The 15088-nt window shown below is 42.1% G+C and overlaps 1 protein-coding gene across 1 annotated transcript in view; it reads right to left on the bottom strand.

The window, feature by feature from the left end:
* Nucleotides 1-357: 357 nt before the first annotated feature.
* BANK1 (B cell scaffold protein with ankyrin repeats 1) overlaps nucleotides 358-15088 on the bottom strand; it is a 172506-nt gene continuing 157775 nt past the window's right edge. Inside the window, exons 11-17 of the mRNA XM_079990215.1 lie at nucleotides 13397-13465; nucleotides 9217-9395; nucleotides 6796-6859; nucleotides 4881-4910; nucleotides 3944-4014; nucleotides 2837-2888; nucleotides 358-528 (exon numbers count right to left, since the gene is read on the bottom strand). Coding sequence (XP_079846341.1) covers nucleotides 2877-2888; nucleotides 3944-4014; nucleotides 4881-4910; nucleotides 6796-6859; nucleotides 9217-9395; nucleotides 13397-13465 — 425 coding nt within the window. The 3' untranslated portion in view covers nucleotides 358-528; nucleotides 2837-2876. The remainder of the gene's footprint in view (nucleotides 529-2836; nucleotides 2889-3943; nucleotides 4015-4880; nucleotides 4911-6795; nucleotides 6860-9216; nucleotides 9396-13396; nucleotides 13466-15088) is intronic.

Here is a 15088-nt window from a genome sequence, read left to right as displayed (position 1 = left end):
ACCATTAAAAAAAGTCCCGCCTCTGAACTTATTGGTGACAAAGGTTTTTGTTGCTTTCAAGAGCTCAATTTGTATAATTGTCCAATAACTTATGGTCACTTTGGAAAGCACTGTGCAAGACGGCACTTTGAAATAGGTTTCTGAGGACCTTGGAAGCTCCTTTCAAAGCGCTATATTATAGAGCACTTTGCATCGGGCTTTGCAGGCACTGATTGGTGGTGCCTGCAAACTCCCTTTTGTCTGAAGCAGGGTTCTTCCTGCTCCACTCCCCATGCCTTATATGGTGTCAGGTGTAGGTTAGGTGGGTGTGGCTCGGTCAAAAGTGCCCTGTTGGCTAAGTGGGGGGATGCCTGTTTGCAGACTCCGCCGAAACAAAGGCAAGAGGAACATTTGAAAAGGAGGCCTGTTGGGTGGGGACTTTTGCTTATCCAGTCTTCAAGGCTCAACTTAGTGCAGCAGAGTTTGCTGAAACTTGGATCATCTCTTGGTGATGCAGAATGATCGCTGCAAGGGGTCCAACAATCTGCTCTAAAGAGAATGGTGAAAAAGACACAATTACTGGGCAAACTGTTACCAGGCCAGCATATAAGAATAAAACAAAAGACTTATTGGCCAGCTTTCAATGCTTAGCTCCCCACCCCCACTCAGTAATAAAATTTGCTGAAAACCTCAATGGCAAGTTTGTCTGCATGGGTTTCTAATTCCTGTCTTGCTCCTTTAAGCTGATGAGAAGTGAGATTTCCCCGTTAGGTTCTGCTAAAAATACCCCAAAATGGGTATTATAGTCTTTATTATATGTACTGTTATACATATAATATTATGCTCTGCGACATAAACTCAGAGCATGGGATGTGTTCTCAGGTTCTACACTATTGCTATTTTGAAGTGGGATGCAACCACATACCAGGAAATTCTAATTGCACAATTATAGCTGATGGGGTGGTCTTGTGCAACAAACCTGCTTCCTCAAAAGACTGGACTTTTTGTGATAACGGATGTGGTGGTAAAATGTCCTGGAGAGTGTGGGATAGCAGTTGCTCTGATGCAAAGCCATCTCACCTCCATGCAAACAAAACAGAACAAATGTTTATTCAGGCGAGAATGTTGCTTAATCTCCCAGCACACAAATCAGAATGAAGGCAGAATAAATAGGTCCTCTGGAAGCACCCTTAAACTGTTGCTGATTCTTAGGGTTAGCATTAGAAACACAGATAAATATGGGGGTGCAAAATATCTAGACCTTTAAATATAAGGCTGTCAACTAACAGGTCAAAATTTGTAGGAAAGAAGCACGCAGCATAAACTTCTAAAATGGACCCAGCATACAACTTCTATATTTTCTCCCTTGCGCGGTCAAATCTAATAACTTATATCTCTCAGGATGTTTACCTGATGGAATAATGAATGTAGAAAAGAAATAATTAGAAAATGAGACACAGGTAGCAGGACTAATAATTTAAAACAACACCCCTTTGGTACAATGTACAGTGGCAGGGAGGAGAAAGCTATTTTAAAAAGGAAGAAGAATTCCTGCAGAATGGAATAATGAGATGCCCCAAGTAAGAAGGTCATCCTCATTAAGAAGACCATGGGAAAAATTTTGCTGGAGGGGAAGACAATGGTAGGTAAGATATGTAAGGCACAGCTTTTAAATGACAGCTAATGCATCATGCACTGATCAGATAGTTAATTAATGTTTCAGCCATTCTCAGAATTCCAAACCTTTGAAATTCTGGAAGACAATACAGTTTAACCCATTGGTGGGCTGAAAATACAGCCATGTAAAAGGACACTGACACCCACACATGCACTATAGTGGCCCTGAAGCAGCTAGTACAGTGGTACCTCGAGTTACAGACGCTTCAAGTTACAGATGCTTCAGGTTACAGACTCTGCTAACCCAGAAATAGTACCTCGGGTTAAGAACTTTGCTTCAGGATGAGAACAGAAATCGTGCAGCAACAGCACGGTGGCAGCAGGAGGCCTCATTAGCTAAAGCGGTGCTTCAGGTTAAGAACAGTTTCAGGTTAAGAATGGACCTCCAGAACGAATTAAGTTCTTAACCTGAGGTACCACTGTAATTTATACGGACGCCTATTTTTCTTTATTGAATCAGGTTACAGTACACTGGCTCATATATGTTTCACAGCATATGCTGGTAGTTATATTACCTTAATACCACCACCAAGCAAATTTCCTTTCAGTAGCAGAACTGAGCCCATGTTCCTTTTTCACACAAAATTCCACCTCTGGGTTTACCCCGGGCATTCTTTACGTAAGAAAATAAGAGGAGCCCATCTGCTGGATTAGTCCAATGGCTAGTCTAGTCCAGCCTCCTGTCCTCACAGTGGCCAACCAGATGCCATGAGAAACCCCAAAGCAGGAACTGCCTGCAACATCATCCGCCCCACTTGTCACCCCCAGCAAATAGCATCCACAGACTTACTGCCTATAGCAGCGGAGGGAGAACTTAGCTTTTCTTTGTTTCAACCACCCAATTAGGGAAGGGGAACCTTTTTATTGCTAAATAATTTGGAGCCAGAGAACTGTGTTCTCTTTCTCATTTTGTCTGTCTTGGTTATCTTACTGTACCCTGTTTTGATAACTTCTGGCTGCGACGTGGCTTAGAAGTCTGAAATACAAAGTAAAATAATAAAAGAAGTCTACTGAAAATCACTCTGATCTTCTGCCTGCCCCTGCCTTAAACATTTCAAATATCCAGCAAGCGTTAAATAAAGTAAAGGAAAGAAGCTGGTTTATTAGTGAAAATGAACCAAAGAAGCATAGGGAGTTAAGCGATGTCCGTTTGCAAAGTGTGTTGTATATATGCCATTACCTCTGTTATCAGGAGACGCCTGCTCTTTCCCTGGTGGGTTTCAAAGCAGAGTCTGAAATAACACATGCTGTTCATGAACACTGTTAAGGATCTGGAAGTGGTAGCTATTGACATAATAAACTTTTTAATAAAAATTTAAAACCAAACAAGCATCTGGCATATGCCCCAGTGACTTGTTGCTGTTGGATTTCCTATGTGGGTCTGCCTTTGAAAAGCTTACAGAAGTGGTCCAGAATGGGACTGCCAAGCAACATGGAACACACCTCTCCAATTTTGGAGCATGGGGGTGTGGGTAAAAAAGCTGCGGGACAAAACCCACCACCAAATTTCAGGGGCAGGGGCAAAATTTGGAGGAGGATAAAGCTTACTGCTACTACTTGAGCATCTCTAAATGGTTGCTGGGTGGAAGCTGCCTATCCTCCTTTCTCTGTAATGATGCTATGACATTAAATATAATTGCTTTAGAAGAGTGGGGTGGGGACCTGGACAAGGAAAGCACAAGAGGGGAGTGCTTTCTTCATGTCATCATAGGATTTAAGTGTGGCCATTCTGCAATACCCCTTCATGGATCACTGCCTTGTCATGGCAAAGAGGCTTGAGTAACTCTAAGAAGCTATGAGCTACGTTGTGCTATGAGCTACCCAAGATGGACATGTCTTAGCCGAGAGTATAGACTAAATGTGATCCACCTGGAGAAGGAACTGGCAAACCACTCCAGTATTTTGCCAAGAAAATTCCATGGACTTATAAAAAGGAGAAGCTTTGAGAAGAAAGTGAGAGTTTCCAAGGCATGCTCTGGTCCATTGGGACACGGAGAGTCGAACATGACTAAGACGACTAAACAACAAATTCTGCAATAAATGCTCATATGGAAAAGGCCATTGGAGGTATACAGTAAATGGTACGTGGGGGCACAGAATGATGTTTTGAGGTCTGACATCAGGATGGCATTTATTTCCAGCAGTTCCTAATTGACTGTAGGACATTCATTCCAACATATTATCATTTAACGATCGATATGGGGAAACATATGCTTCAGAATCAGCACTTCTGAAATTTAACTTCAGAGCTAAAACACACAATTTTTGGGGAAATCTTGATACATACCTGCTTTGGAAATGGATGGGTGTACACAGTGCCTTCAGCACTAAGACTTGCTTTTCGTCTCGCCACGGGAACTATCAAAATAAGAAAAGGCTTGCAACTTTTAGCGTCAAGCTGGTTTGGAGCTGTTTGGTACTGATATATTTGTCTTACAGCAGGCAATCCAATTAAGATAAGAGTCTAGCATACTCAAGGTTTAAAGCCTTACATAATATGGGCCTTGTCTACTTGAAGGAAGGCTTCCTCCCATAGATCTTTTCTTATGAAAAGAGATCTCCTGAAGGTGCCCTCTTCTGAACACCTCTGCTGTCAAAAGAACAGCCCCAAGACTACTTTAGGTGTGGTACCCTAGTTGTTGAGCTCTTTGGCATGGAAGGGACACCTAGATACCAGCTTTGTTAGAGGGTGGTTCAGGGGGACATTTGCATTATACCCCAGACCTGATGCCTGTTCTCCTCCCCTTTTTAATTAATAAATGACATCATATCATTCCAAGAGTGCATTACTGGAGGGAAGAGCTCAATTAATTTGCAATGATGGATAAACGAATGAGAGAAAGAGAAGGAAGAAGATGTCCCATGACCTTCCCTGGTATTCCCCCCTACCCTGAAGTTTACTAAGGTTATGTACCACATTTAAAACTGACCAGTCCTTTTTTGAGGGCCGGAGGGGGGGCATTATCAAACTTTACCCATCTCAAATTTGGCAAAATGGAGGTGGGTGGAAAATCTTTGGCTCAGTGCTAAAACAAACAAACAAACAAACAAACAAACAAACAAACAAACTGCTTTCTTGTGATGGTAGTCACCAGAACAGTGAGTACCAGCACCACCTCTATTTTTTTTAACCAAAAAAATACTATTCAGTAGATGCCTATTCAGGAGGCACCTTGTAGACTGGCTGTAGACATGATTTATGAGGTAAAGGTATTGGAACTTACCATCTGGATGGTGAATAATGGTGATTTTATCTGTTAGGAAGAAAAATAAGCCGAAATGTGGTTACAACAACTGGTCATGTGGGGGTTTTTTTAGTCCAGTCTTTCCCTAAGTGCCATTTGATCTGCATTCATAGAATTGTGAGCATAGATCTACCTCAGAATTTCATATTTTTTCCCATTATTCCAGGGATGAGGAGCCTGCAATCCTTCAGCTCCTGTCATCCCTGATCATTAGCCCTGCTGGATGGGGATGTTGGGAATTGGTGTCCAATGATACTTAAAGGGCTCTGCATCCCTGCACTGTGGTCTTATCTACACTAGTGTGGCACTGAAAGTGGAAGTTGGTGTATCGGGATTGGGCCAATATATCCATTTTGGCTTCTCTCACTTTATCCTTTCCCCTAATTTTAAATCAAGTTCTCCACACTTCTACATCAGTTTGAAAATTTGTTTTTTTTAAAAAAGTCCTCATGAACATTTATCAGCATTTTTTGTGTGAATTCTAATATGTACATTTTTTTGTATGCAGTTCCCCCCAATTTGAATGCAGTTTCCCATAATGTAATGCTTTTTGGTACATTATGTTCACTAATACGTACACATATATGCATGCTTTGCATTAATATATGCGTTTTTGTACACATTGCTTGGCTGGAGAACTGCATTGCAAAATTCGGAGACGTGTGGCTTTCAAAGGATGGCTGTGTTTTGGTTCTCATATTCTTTCAGAAAGTGTGAACTAGTTAAGTTCACCTTGAAATGGTAACAAAGTTAAACTCTTTCTGGGAGAAGAGTCGGTAGAAGAAGATTGGAAGAAATTTAAAGACTATCTACAGAAATATTGTAAAATTAAGGAATGTTAGAAGGATGTTGGAATGAAGTTATGTGGTTTTAGCAGTAATGCTATAAAGGAGTATTTAAAGATGGTTTGTTAACAGGTGAGAATGTAAAGTTATAATATATTAAGATAAATTATTAAGATAAAAGCAAAAATGGAAAGGATTTGCTGAAATAACTAATTGAACTAGAATACAAAAAAGGGAGGTGCGAGGAGGTCAGGGAAACAAGTAAATGAAAGTCAAGACATGGAAAGGTTGATTTGTTTTTAATTGTTTTTACTTTTTGTATTTTGTATTTTTTTTCTTTTTTTCTTTTTTTCTTGTAACTTTTTTTGAAACTTTAATAAATATTATTATTATTTTTTAAAAAAGTTAAACTCTTTCTAGTGGAAGGCCGGGTAAGAGAAAGGTCCCACAGGCATACAAATGCCCTCCCCATGGAAAAACAAACAAACACTTTTCATGTTGAAAAATGCAGAGTGTATTCTTTCACAGTCTCTTACCAACCCCGGACTAAAGAAGGCGAGGGATACAGAGTACTGTGAATCACCTCTAAAGTGATCACTGCTATTCCTTCTCCTGTCTGGGAGCAACCATAGAAAGCTTCCCTCCAGCCCTCTCCATGTTTCTGCCAACCTTCTGTAGTGCTTGGTTTTTGTTGATGAGTTGTGGCAACTAAGACACAAACTGGAGTAGTTCAGGGCAGGGATTGTTCGGCCCCTGACAACTCTCTATAACTTGTTAGGGAGGCCTGATTCAAACTTTGAGCATCCCTGGTATAAACAGAGGATTTCCTGGTCCAAAAATACTGAATTGCTGTTCAAAACACGTTTCTTGATTCCATTGCCTATAATTTTGGCATTCCACACAGCTGCTCATAATTACTATTATGAATCATTTTGTGTTCTTCTATGGGAAGGCAGGTCTCCGCATTTGACAAATCGTCACAAAACTATGGAGAAGCCTATCAAAATCTTTCCATGGGCTTCACTAGTCTTTGGTTCAGGCCTTGAAAAAAATATATATATACAGTTCCCTTCTGCAGCTTATTGAAATGCTAGTTAAATGTAATTTACCATACGTGCTTTCCTCCTCCGGTCTTTTTCTGATAATAGAGTCTCTGAGCTGGCGTATTTTTTCCTTAAGTAAGAAACAAACACACAAACAACAACAAAAATCAATAGCTGCAGTTGATTGTTAAAAATAATGAATGAGTAGCTGGAGGAGTTGGGCTTTTTAGTATTCTGCACACTTAAGCTTCCTAGCACAGGAAATCATTTTAAAAGACATTGGGGGGCGGAATCTCTCTCTCTGTGTGTGTGCTTTAAAAGAGAATTTTGGTAGAGTTATGATACATAAAGATCTCTGGAAAGTTTTCTCTAAGAGCAAATGCAATATCTCCACAGCTGCCACCCACTCCCTCAAGAGGCAATAATTGCCATCCATATGGGCAGCTACCTTGAATTTCATGGCCAAAATAAGAAAGAAGTATTTGTAACCACCCAAGAAGCAATGAGTTATTAGGAAGAACCTGTTCAGCTTTGTTCTGTCAACTTTAGTTTTGCTGCCCAATCACTCCAGTTGTCTCAAAGAAGGACAAGTCAAGTCTTCTCATAATGGTTTGGGTGTCATGCTAAACCATGGCTTGAATCTGGCTTGTTTCCAACCAGAGTTAACATTAACCATAGTTTGTCTGTTTGGACAATGATGGAAAATCAATTGCAGCTATGTGAAGTCTCAATATTTTCAGGGCTCTTTAAATCCAGCTAATTTCTATGAACACTCAAATGCAAATGGTGAGGTGGACTCCAGAAAGAAACTTCTGCAATATTACATATATTACAAATAAACTAAGAGAGTCAATGTAGGTGGTGCAGCAATTGTGGCCAAACCCTCACCCACACTCATTAAGAACATTGCAAAATCCCACATATAAATCCAATCCAGATGCTGCACTTTTGGTCTAATAAACTATGCTTTAACAGATGGGGAATGAGCCCTGCGCCCATGTACTCTTGTCGCTCTCCTCCCTTTCATCTTTTAAGGGCCTAGCTTTAGTGAAAACATGATTGTTCCTTAAACCAACTTTCCCATAACATTCAAACAAGGACACAGTAAAAATTGGAGACTTATTTGAGGGATTTTTCTGTCACTTCCTGTTTGGCAATACCATCACTAGTATGGTCACTCTGAAAATCAGCCCCAATATATTCTCCTAATATACACACTTTTGCAAGCAATTTTCCATAGTGTCATGCATTTTTTAGGATATTTGCACCAATGTATGCATTTTATGCAACATTTTGCATGGTAGACGTATTTTTGTACACATTACTGGGTGGCAGAACAACACTGCAAAATTTGGATAACTGCAAAATTTGAAGGATGGTTGAATTTCTGCCTGCACATTGTATGGAAAGTGTGAATTAGCTAGCTTTGCCTTTGAATGTGAATTGACTCAATTTTCTCCTAGACCCCTAACTATGAGAAACACATGTGGATGTGGTCATTAAAAATGCATGCATGTCATGAAAGTCCTAAGATTTGATTTGTATCCTGGCTATATGTAGAACTAATCACAAGAGTGGGGCAGGTCAGTGGCAGAATTGCCTGCTTTGCCTGCAGATGATCCCAGGTTCAGTTCATGGCATCTCCAGTAAAACAGATCATGTGGCAAGGGATGGAAAGGTCTCTGCCTGTCAGGTTTTGGGGAAGCAGCTTCCTCCCTCCCTTTGGCCGTGGATAAGCAGAACAAAGCGAAGAGAGTCTCTTACCATTTAAAGATATTTTAGTTATCACAGCGAAAGAACAAAGAGTTCTTTCATTGTTCTGCATGGGACAATGACAATAAAGATATCATATATCGTAAAGAGTCCATTCTCAAAGTAAAGGTGCTCCCGATTAAGGTCTCCACCTACTTCCCCCCTCGTCACCCTCGTCACTTCCTTGTCTTGCAACCTGATCTTGCAACCACTATGCCTTCTATGTAGCTACCTTATCTAATGTCTTTGACCTTGGACTGAGCGGCTGGGCACATTCCAGCGAACCAGAGTCTGTCAACTCTCTTTTTCTTAGTTCTTCTTCCCCTAGCTGCTCCCCACTCAACTCTGCCCAGCTCTGCAAACTCTGCAAACCACTGTTCCAAATCTATACTGCTCTGCTGCTCTTGGGCAGTTTCAGGATCCTGGTCAGGAAGAGGGGGAGGCTCCCACCATTCCTCATCAGAGCAGCACTCCTCAGCCTGGTCTCTGACACTGCCTGAGATCCTGGAGGGATGCTGACAGCCAGAGAAGATAATACTGGACCTCATGGACAAAGCGACTGGCTTGGCACAAGGAAGCTCCCTATGTGTCTAACGCTGGTACACCCAACTCAGGTTTGAAAACACACAACACAGAAGAAGAAGGAAAATGTGAAACCCACTAAAACTGCAGAGATATCTTGATAAACCTAGCAGCTAGCTTGTAACCACCACACAAAGTACACGGGGCTTCTACCTGCTGGGTCGCTTCTAATCCACTTCTGTGATTCTGCCATTCTTTAAATTTCTCCAGAGCTTCATCCACAGAAAGTATCCCCTTCTTCACCTGCTCCTGCAATAGGATGAGCTCTTCTTGCCTCAGTGGGATGCTTGGCTTGACGGTGCTGTATGTGGTCCTGTCACCTTGAGCTTTATCTTCAGGGAGCAAATGCAAACATTCAGGACAGAAGCAAAAACCCTTTTTGAGCTGCATATATGATAGAAATCTAGATTTCTGAAGCAGAGAAAATGGACAGCCTAAGTGCAATTACTAGATACCTTTTCAGTGTGGTGTAGTGGTAAAATGATATAATGGTTATCATATCAGACTAGGGGTGGGGAGACACAATTTAGTTGCCTAGGCTAATTTCACTATATTTCAGCCACACAGGGTTGTTGAGAGGATGCAAATGGAAGGGGGTGACCCACCTTTAGCCCCCTGGAAGAAAGGCAAGATATAAAGGAAATAAATACATAAATCCAAACGGTAAAGTTCTCAATGATGGGGGGAAGATGTTGCTTCACCCTGACTCCTTAGAGACACCAGAACATTTAGCTTATTTTCCTTGGTCAGCTTTTGTATTATCAGAGCTTTGCCACAACTTCCATTAAGACAGGGATAGTAATTTTCCAGATGATAGTGGACTCCAGCTCCCATTAGCCCCAGCATGGTCAATGGTGAGGAATGATGGAAGTTGCTGACATACAAAATTTGGATAACTGCATATCTCCCATCCCTGTACCAAGAGATGAGTAACAGGTAGACTTTTCCCTAGGACCTTGTGTGGTATAGTGGTTAAGAGCGGTAGTCTCGTAATCTGGGGAACCGGGTTCGCATCTACACTCCTCCACATGCAGCTGCTGAGTGACATTGGGCTAGTCACACTTCTTTGAAGTCTCTCAGCCCCACTCACCTCACAGAGTGTTTGTTGTGGGGGAGGAAGGGAAAGGAGAATGTTAGCTGCTTTGAGACTCCTTTGAGTAGTGATAAAGCGGGATATCAAATCCAAACTCTTCTTCTCTTCTTCTCCCCTCCCTGCTAGGTCAGATTTGAATCTGGATCCCAACTGGAATATCAATAACTTTTAAGCTCCAGGAATAAATTCTATGTTGATAAATGAGACGAGTGCTGCCAGGGATTCCAATATCTAGCTGTGATGAGGGTTTCATCCTGGTACACAAAGCATTCACATTCATGGCCATTTGCCTGATTAATTCACTCTCTGTTGAATTTAGTTGTCGTTGGAGTTCCTTTTGTGAGACAGCACTGTACCATTAACTAATTATGAAACTCAAGAAAGGAATCACTGACACATCACATTAAGGCCAGGCCCTTTGGTTCATAAGCAAAGACAGGAAATCTAGCACTACCAAGATAGCTTTCCACAGCAACCAGTGTGCACACCACACTTTCCTGAAGACAAACTCTGTGTCATACTGAATTATCTCTATACTAGAGCTGTACATCATTGTTGTTGTTGTTTAGTTGTTTAGTCGTGTCCGACTCTTCGTGACCCCATGGACCAGAGCAAGCCAGGCACTCCTGTCTTCCACTGCCTCCCGCAGTTTGGTCAAATTCATGCTGGTAGCTTCGACAACACTGTCCTATCCAATATTTTTCTTTACAGCATTGGACTGTATACAGCTTAAAGCAGCTCGACATCCACTTGAGTCGGTGCTGGGAAGGTAAAATAGGTTGGCCAGGAAGCTCACTTGCATTACAGTTGCCTGGCCTTCACTGTATTCCGCATGGATGAAGATCAGACATTCAGTTTGCAATCATATGTGAGGTGTAAGCTGCATTGCACACAGTGGAACTTACTTTGGAGGAAAAATATATGGGGTTGTGCTGCCTGGCAACTGAAGGATGATGTGCCAAAACTCCCCATGGAAGTGACCTCGAAACACGTCAGAAGTGCTGGTTCAATTAATAGCATGATGGCCAATTAATGATTAGATAGGAACCCTGTAGTAGTAAGCTGGTGATGATGAGCTCTGACTAATTTTCTGTAGAATAACATGGTACCTCCTCCATCATGTTAATGCTTCCTTCTTGTGTGAGGGCTCTTTTGTGGTCCCTCAACCAACAATATATGGATCCTCATTTTATTGTCTTGTACCAATGAAAAGCTTTAAAAGATCAACATTCTGATTTGCAGTTTTTATTGTACCCGGTGGGCTACATGTAGCATGGTAGCATGGAGAATCTGGCCAGCCTATTAAAAATGCATTTATTTCAGCATGTGATTGATGCTTAGAAATTATTTGAACTTGTAGAGCAGTAGCCTTGGACATCGGTGCACCAGCAGCGTCAATAATACCGATATTTAATCATCTCCTAGGAAAATGTTATAATGCCGCTTGAAGGTTACAGTAAACTCACTGCTCATAAAAATGGAACAAACAGTCAGGAATTCTCTTTTCATTGATTAAATGGCTATGAACACAGTGGTGTCCTAAACAGGGCACAAGATAATATGCTGACCGCCAACTCTACATATTTGCTCAAAAGAAAGTCCCAGTGGTCTGAACTGGAGCTTCTCCCTTGCTAATTGTGCATAGCTCTGTATCCTTAAATTGTTGTCCTGTCCCAGTAAGGACCCCTGACCATTAGGTCCAGTCGTGACCGACTCTGGGGTTGCGGCTCTCATCTTGCTTTATTGGGCGAGGGAGCCGGCGTACAGCTTCCAGGTCATGTGGCCAGCATGACTAAGCCGCTTCTGGTGAACCAGAGCAGCACACGGAAACGCTGTTTACCTTCCTGCCATAGCAGTACCTATTTATCTACTTGCACTTTGATGTGCTTTCAAATTGCTAGGTTGGCAGGAGCAGGGACTGAGCAATGGGAGCTCACCCGGTTGCAGGGATTCAAACCGCCGACCTTCTGATCAGCAAGTCCTAGGCTCTGTGGTTTAACCCACAGCGCCACTCGCGTCCCTGTCCCAGTAAAGGAAGTTACAAAATCTAAACTGCATCCGCTTGGAAACTTCTGATTCTCTGGGTTAGAACATAATAATAATAATAATAATAATAATAATAATAATAATAATAATAATAATTTATTATTTGTACCCCGCCCATCTGGCTGGGTTTCCCCAGCCACTCTGGGCGGCTTCCATAAAAACCAAAAATACACTAAAATATCACAGATTAAAAACTTCCCTGAACAGGGCTGCCTTCAGATGTCTTCTGAATATCAGGTAGTTATTTATCGCTTTGACATCTGATGGGAGGGCGTTCCACAGGGCAGGCGCCACTACCGAGAAGGCCCTCTGCCTGGTTCCCTGTAGCTTTGCTTCTCGCAATGATGGAACCGCCAGAAGGCCCTCGGCGCTGGACCTCAGCGTCCGGGCAGAACGATGGGGGTGGAGATGCTCCTTCAGGTATACTGGGCTTGGAGGTCACAAGCCCAGCTCCTGACTGAGAACTATACCACTGGAAGTGGGGGGCTCCCTTTTCTAATGCCTTGCAAGTAGAAAAGTAGTAGATCAAGCATAGCTTTTCTTCCCAACAGTGTTATTTCTGTTGGGGAGCACTAAAACAAGTCCTGAAATGGGATGTTCCAAGGAAAAGGAGGAGGTGGGACTGAGCTAGTCTGGGATCTGCTGGATCCTGCACCAGTCTTGCTGTCATCAGATGATGGTGTCAGGCCTGATCTGGACCTGATCTCTGTACCAGTTATTCTGCCCTTCCCTTCCACTGCTCCTCCTCTGAGTGGCTGGGCTGTGGCTATGGCATTGGCGCTGTCACTCGAGAAAGCTCTGCTGGCTGGTTGGATTGTGCCCTAAGTCTCAATCTAGCTCTGTAACTGTCACATTTGCCCTGTGATTGCTACTGTTGGCAGTGCAGCCTGGCAAAGAACAGTAAGAAATGAGAAAGGACTGTAGAAGAATAGACAATGTAAACTTACCCTGCCACAAGTTGTGTCAGCGAACCAGCAAATGGGAGTTTTTGCAGATTGTTGCATTGGGTTATTATACTGCCATGAACAGTCTCTCTGGACCATATATATATATATATATATATATATATATATATATATATATATATATATGTGTGTGTGTGTGTGTGTGTGTGTGTGTGTGCGCGTGTGTTTGTGTGTGTGTGTGTGTGTGTGTGTGTGTGTGTGTGTGTATAAATCAACAAAATCATCATACCTGGTTTTCTGGCAGCGCACAGCAACTTCTCATTACCAGCATGAGTTCTGGTTGCCTTCTGCTGAAAAACTACACGAAAAGGAAATTAGGAAATGAAAGATGGCAGCAGAATAAATATGGTGATTACTTTTCAGAACTCCAGTGCCTCACAAGAGCATCCAAGGACCTTGAAAACAGATTATAAGGAAATAGCATGAGCTCTCACAGTGTCGATGGGCATCATTTTGGAATACTTCTGGGTAGAAGCAAATTCAGAATTGCAGTATCCCTTCATGATGCTCTCAGCCATGCCTCCTTACAGCCACACCCCCTCAAAGTCACACCCCTACTAAGATTATACAAGCGTCTTAAATTATACAATAATCTCATAATCATACAATAATAATACTAATTAGGGATGCATTGTAATGCAGATCTCTCTGTGTTGCCTTTCAGATAGATCTACAATTTACTGTGCAAATGATTTGGAGAGTTCCAATGTCTGTTTTTCAGAGTTCCTTTGTCCATAAGAAAACTTGCACACCATTCTCTTCAAACTGAAGCACCTCCCTGAAGTCTTGCCCTCCCCTTCCTGGTCCAGCTCTCCACTGCCCCAGACCACACTTGGCTACACATGGTAGGAAGCTTGGTTGTGTCAACAAATAGAGAGGACATATCTGTCAATCTGCTGATTTATCTCAAATTCTCATTTCTCAAATCTGAAGTTCAGTTCTCCACATTTTCTCACCAGGATGTGATTTCTTTTTACACATATAGAAGTCCTCATGATAATACATCATTCTAGCAGGAATGTTTCCTACAAGACACACATTTTTGTCTGCAGTGGTATAGTGGTTAGAACGCTGAACTAAGACCTTGGCTCAAATTCCTACTTAGGTCTCTGGATGACCTTGGTCCAGTCACTGTCTCTCTCAGCCTAAATGACCTCACAGGGCTGTTGTAAGGATAAAATGGGAAGAGGGGGAATTGTAGGCACTTCTTGAGTGAGGTAGAAATGTAATAATAAACAATAAATAAAAATAAACATGCACATGCACATCTTTGCAAGTTGTCAGGCAGTGGGCTGAAGAGGAATGGTAGAGACCGCTGGGAAATAATGGGAGAGGAAGAAGAGGAAGCACCAGGAGGGTGACAGCTGATGGACACAGTGTCTTTAGAAAGCATTCCAGAACTCCCCTCTCCCAGAACACGGCAAGCCTTGAAAGTAGGAGAGCAAAGAGCTCAGAAGCAGAGGGCCCTCAGTGTCACCCGTAGGGGAGATGATGATGATGACAAAAGAGGAAGTGGGAGGAAAGGGGGGTGAAGAGTCACTCAGGACAGTGCCACTATCCCAAGAGGCTGTGTTCCAAGCCTCTCTCTGTAAATATTGAATAAAAAGCAGATGATAAGAACTTGTCTTGCATGTTCCTGGCAACTGGCCGTGGGAGTTGCTTACTTCCACCTGACACAAGAATTCTCCCCCAATATAATGTATATTGTGTGTTATTTTCATCAATATATACATTTGTATGCATACTCTCAGGGGTCAGCAAACTTTTTCAGCAGGGGGCCAATCCTCTGTCGCTCAAACCTTGTGGGAGGGCGGACTATATTTTGGAAAAATAAAATAAAAAATGAACAAATTCCTATGCCCCACAAATAACCCAGAGATGCATTTTAAATAAAAGGACACACTCTACGCTTGTAAAAACA

This window comes from Podarcis cretensis (genome assembly GCF_951804945.1).
Source record: "Podarcis cretensis genome assembly, chromosome: 9".
In the NCBI taxonomy this organism is placed as follows: Eukaryota; Metazoa; Chordata; class Lepidosauria; order Squamata; family Lacertidae; genus Podarcis; species Podarcis cretensis.
Note: the sequence above shows the minus strand (reverse complement) of the source record. Positions and strands in the feature narration are given on the sequence as shown.